Below are 4,171 nucleotides of genomic sequence, written 5' to 3'. Positions count from 1 at the left end.
CTCTGAAAGTCTGATTATTTTATTTTGGACAAAATCTTAATTTTTATTTTTTCCAGTTATTTTCATGAAGTTAAAGAACAATTGAAGAGTTAAAGATATTCTTCAAATACAAGAAGTCAAAGAAAACTTCTTTATATTTAAGAATGTTGGAATAATACACACAATTTAACCTATTTTGTACCATAACTGCATATTTTCTTTTGAACTTGTCTCAGCCAAAGTGAAACAGGAAGTGACATCAAAGGGAACACTTTAAAAAATAAAACTCTGATCTTTGTTTATTGAAACAATGTTTGAACTTTAACTCTTCTTCATCTCTCTGATAGAAACTCAAAATAATCTAAAGAAACATCAGATTCTTCTCTACAGTCTGTTGTTAGTCTAACAACACTGTTTACATGCAGACATTCCCCTGTGACATCACTTCCTGTTACTTCACAGGCAAATATCTCAACATCTCAGCGACGTGAAATTTTTCTTTTCAATATTTTATCAATGTCCTCTTTCTAAAAATGCATTCATGTTTATTAGAAAAATTTGACGTCACAGACACTTTAACAGCTGATTTACAGACAGGCACATGTTTGGACACCACGCTGGTCCTTCAGGCTGTTTGCAAACACAGACCAGAAAATAAAACTTCTTCTACTTGAAATCTGTTTTTGTTTGTTTGTTTACAGTTCACGGTGGAGTGCGAGTGGCAAAGACAAGAGTCTGTGCTTCTGTCCGTGTCCGTCCCTCATGTCCTGTCCTTCGGTGAGGAAACGTTCTGTCCCCGGTTGTTTGGACTCCATTTGTTTCAAACGTTAAATAAATGAAATGTTTCAGGTTTGACCAGCAGTGAAGTCGGCGTGAACTCCTCTGGTCTTCTTCACAACATCCAGCTGCTCCACTTCCACCAGGTCCGAGTCTCGAGTCCCAGTCTTCTCATGTCCTGCGCTGCCAGTGGACCTTAACTGCGTCTTTGTGTCTCCAGGTGTACCAGGCGTTCAGGCTCACCGTGTCCAGTCAGTGTCGGGTCAGTAAAGGTGAGTTTGTGTCCAGGTGTCGGGCGGGTCAGCAGTGTGTTCTGAGACCCTGACCCAGATCCATCTGTGTGTAGACAGGTTGCAGAGTGTTTACAGGATGAAGGTCCCCTGGTTCAGGGAGGACTCCTTCACCTGGGTCAGGTGAGTTTCAGCTTCCCCACTGACTCATTGGGTTCTTGTCTCGGCCGTGACTCGGTGCCATCTGTCTGCCAGCGTGCCGTCGTCAGCGGAGATCTCAGGGATGCTTCACACGAGTCGACCAGACAACGCCTCCAGTGTCCTCCTGCAGCTCCACACTGCCCCCAACTGTCAGTATAAGGTACTACCTCTCAGGTGTTCTCCTGCAGCTCCACACTGCCCCCAACTGTCAGTATAAGGTACTACCTCTCAGGTGTTCTCCTGCAGCTTCACACTGCCCCCAACTGTCAGTATAAGGTACTACCTCTCAGGTGTTCATCTGCAGCTCCACACTGCCCCCAACTGTCAGAATAAGGTACTACCTCTCAGGTGTTCTCCTGCAGCTTCACACTGCCCCCAACTGTCAGTATAAGGTACTACCTCTCAGGTGTTCATCTGCAGCTCCACACTGCCCCCAACTGTCAGAATAAGGTACTACCTGTCAGGTGTTCTCTGGCAGGGTACTGATCTCTGTTTGTGACAAAAATACCTCTGGTTGAAGGTGTTAGGACTAGGGTTTGTTGTCAGTGTTGTGGCTTCAGTCTGTAGTTAATCAGGTGTATAGAAGTGTTTCAAGAGCTTAAACAAGTTCACAGGGTTAATGTTAGCTCCGTGTTAGCGCTGCATTAGTGTTAGCTCTGTGTTAATGTTAGCTCTGTGTCAGTGTTAGCTCTGTGTCAGTGTTAGCTCTGTTTCAGTGTTAGCGCTGCGTTAGTGTTAGCTCTGTGTCAGTGTTAGCTCTGCGTCAGTGTTAGCTCTGCGTCAGTGTTAGCTCTGCGTCAGTGTTAGCTCTGCGTCAGTGTTAGCTCTGCGTTAGTGTTAGCTCTGCGTTAGTGTTAGCTCTGCGTTAGTGTTAGCTCTGCGTTAGTGTTAGCTCTGCGCTAGTGTTAGCTCTGCGTTAGTGTTAGCTCTGTCTTAGTGTTAGCTCTGTGTTAGTGTTAGCTCTGTGTTAGTGTTAGCTCTGTGTTAGTGTTAGCTCTGTGTCAGTGTTAGCTCTGTGTGTTAGCTCTGTGTTAGTGTTAGCTCTGTGTTAGTGTTAGCTCTGTGTCAGTGTTAGCGCTGTCTTAGTGTTAGCTCTGTGTTAGTGTTAGCTCTGTGTTAGTGTTAGCTCTGTGTTAGTGTTAGCTCTGTGACAGTCGTCCCTTACTTTAATCTAAAGGTGGCAACCCTAATTCCAGCTGAACATCTGAGTGACATAAATGTCCCCATGTGTCCATCCATAAGACGACTTGTTTTCTGTGTCTTTTCCAGGTGTCAATAAGAACATCGTTACCTAAAGTCCTGGGACAGGTAAGATGGACTTCCTCAAATCAGCTTATTTTGTATTTTTTCTTGTCCCTCCAGCTGTTTTTGTTAAAACCCCTCTGGTTCTCTGACCTGCTGGTTTTCAGACCCTGAGGTTCTGCGGTCCCATGGTTCCGGTCTACACGGCGGTGACCCTCCTCCTGGCCTGCGGGGGACAGCTGTCGTCCATCCTGAAGTCGGGACGAGCTGTGGACTTGAGCCGGGCGGTGGGCGGAGCCCTGCAGCCTCATAAGATCCACCTGCCTGTTTATTTGTTGCACACGCTCCTCAGGTGAACCCTGGGTTTCAGGTTCCAGTCAGAACCAGAACCTTTAGGCTGACTTGTGTGTCTGTGCTGTCCTCTCAGCTGGAGCTGGTTCCAGGAGGTCCTCGCCCCTCCACCCGTGGACATGCTCCCCCACACCTTCCCAGACAGGATGTTGCCATCTCCCCCGGAGGAGTGGCCACACCTCCTGTCCCCTCTGCTCTACGTTTTCGGGGCGGCAGTGGCGTACTGGGGCAGCTGTTTGCTCCGCCTCCTGATCCAGGTGGTCTCACTGGTCTTGGCTCCTCTGTTCAGGTGAAGCTGCGTGAACCCTGAAGTTTTGTTATTTTCCTGATCCGTTGCCTTACCTTCACTCTTTTCTCCGCAGACCATCCGTGACCAGGGACGCAGGGACGCTGCGGCTGTGCACTCGCCTCCTCGTCAGTCTGTGTTTGGTCGTGGTGGGCGGGACTTCCTGTGGGGCGCTGTCGATCGTTTTCTCCACTCTGTTTCACTTTTACAGAGTGAGTCTTTGGCGTTAGCTGCTAATTAGCCACATTTAGCTCTCTGTTGGAGATATTTTGCTGACAGAGGGATAGACACAAAGTAAAACCAGGTTTTGGATCCTCTCAGGTCCTCCGGCTGCAGATGACAGAGCGATCTTTGAGTCACATGTTGAACCTGGTGAGTTTCACGTCAGCTGTGAGACGCGCTGGGAGGAAAAACCAGTAAAACTCCCGGGTCTTTTCAGGCGCCGCAGAAACACCCATCAGAGAACGGCACAGCGGACCCTGAACCCAGGAACGGGTCTGAGGCCCCCCTGCTGTCCGAGAGCGCCCTGCAGGAGGTGAGGGACGACCTGCAGCTGCACCTCAGCCTGTCTGCGCTCTTCATGCTGCCCGTCATGCTGGGAGCGCCGTCTCTGATCCACTGGATCCGCAACCTGAGGTAAGACCACGAGACAGAACTGAGATTTGTCCGTTTAATTACTGTAAATTCCTCAGATTTTAATCCTAACTAGATATGAGTTTTTACGATGTAAAAACAAGTGTGCATTGCCACGTAGCATGGCTTTGCCTGCAGCATTGGACTTTCAGAATGAACTTTGACCAAGTTCAAATGTGTTTTCTAAACCAGCTTGTGCCTGTCACGTCAGCAGGTGTTTGTAATTAATGTAATTGTGTGACAATATGAAATTTGAAGATATTTTTTCTTAAAGTTGCATTAGCTGGGTTTTGAACCCTGATCTCCCACATGAAAGTCCATGACATAGACCATTAGACCAATGGAGCTATGGCAGAAAGTGGTGGCAGGGGTTGGTTTGTATGTGTGCAGAAAGAGGCCACATTGCCAATACAATTATTGACACTAAATTGCATAATATTACAACAATAGAGTAGTATTAAGACAATATTAT

At 47.3% G+C, this 4,171-nt stretch overlaps 1 protein-coding gene across 1 annotated transcript in view; it reads left to right on the top strand.

Moving 5' to 3' along the window:
* Window positions 1–4,171, top strand: part of pgap1 (post-GPI attachment to proteins inositol deacylase 1) — a gene marked incomplete in the record, with an annotated part of 13,527 nt that overhangs the window by 6,802 nt on the left and 2,554 nt on the right. The window contains 11 exon segments of the mRNA XM_014017810.1: window positions 681–756; window positions 829–902; window positions 977–1,028; window positions 1,103–1,169; window positions 1,242–1,347; window positions 2,457–2,495; window positions 2,597–2,781; window positions 2,857–3,069; window positions 3,143–3,278; window positions 3,388–3,438; window positions 3,506–3,702. Of these exon segments, the coding sequence (XP_013873264.1) occupies window positions 681–756; window positions 829–902; window positions 977–1,028; window positions 1,103–1,169; window positions 1,242–1,347; window positions 2,457–2,495; window positions 2,597–2,781; window positions 2,857–3,069; window positions 3,143–3,278; window positions 3,388–3,438; window positions 3,506–3,702 (1,196 nt within the window).

The sequence above is a fragment of the Austrofundulus limnaeus genome, unplaced genomic scaffold (genome assembly GCF_001266775.1).
Source record: "Austrofundulus limnaeus strain Quisiro unplaced genomic scaffold, Austrofundulus_limnaeus-1.0 Scaffold177, whole genome shotgun sequence".
Taxonomy (NCBI): domain Eukaryota; kingdom Metazoa; phylum Chordata; class Actinopteri; order Cyprinodontiformes; family Rivulidae; genus Austrofundulus; species Austrofundulus limnaeus.
Note: the sequence above shows the minus strand (reverse complement) of the source record. Positions and strands in the feature narration are given on the sequence as shown.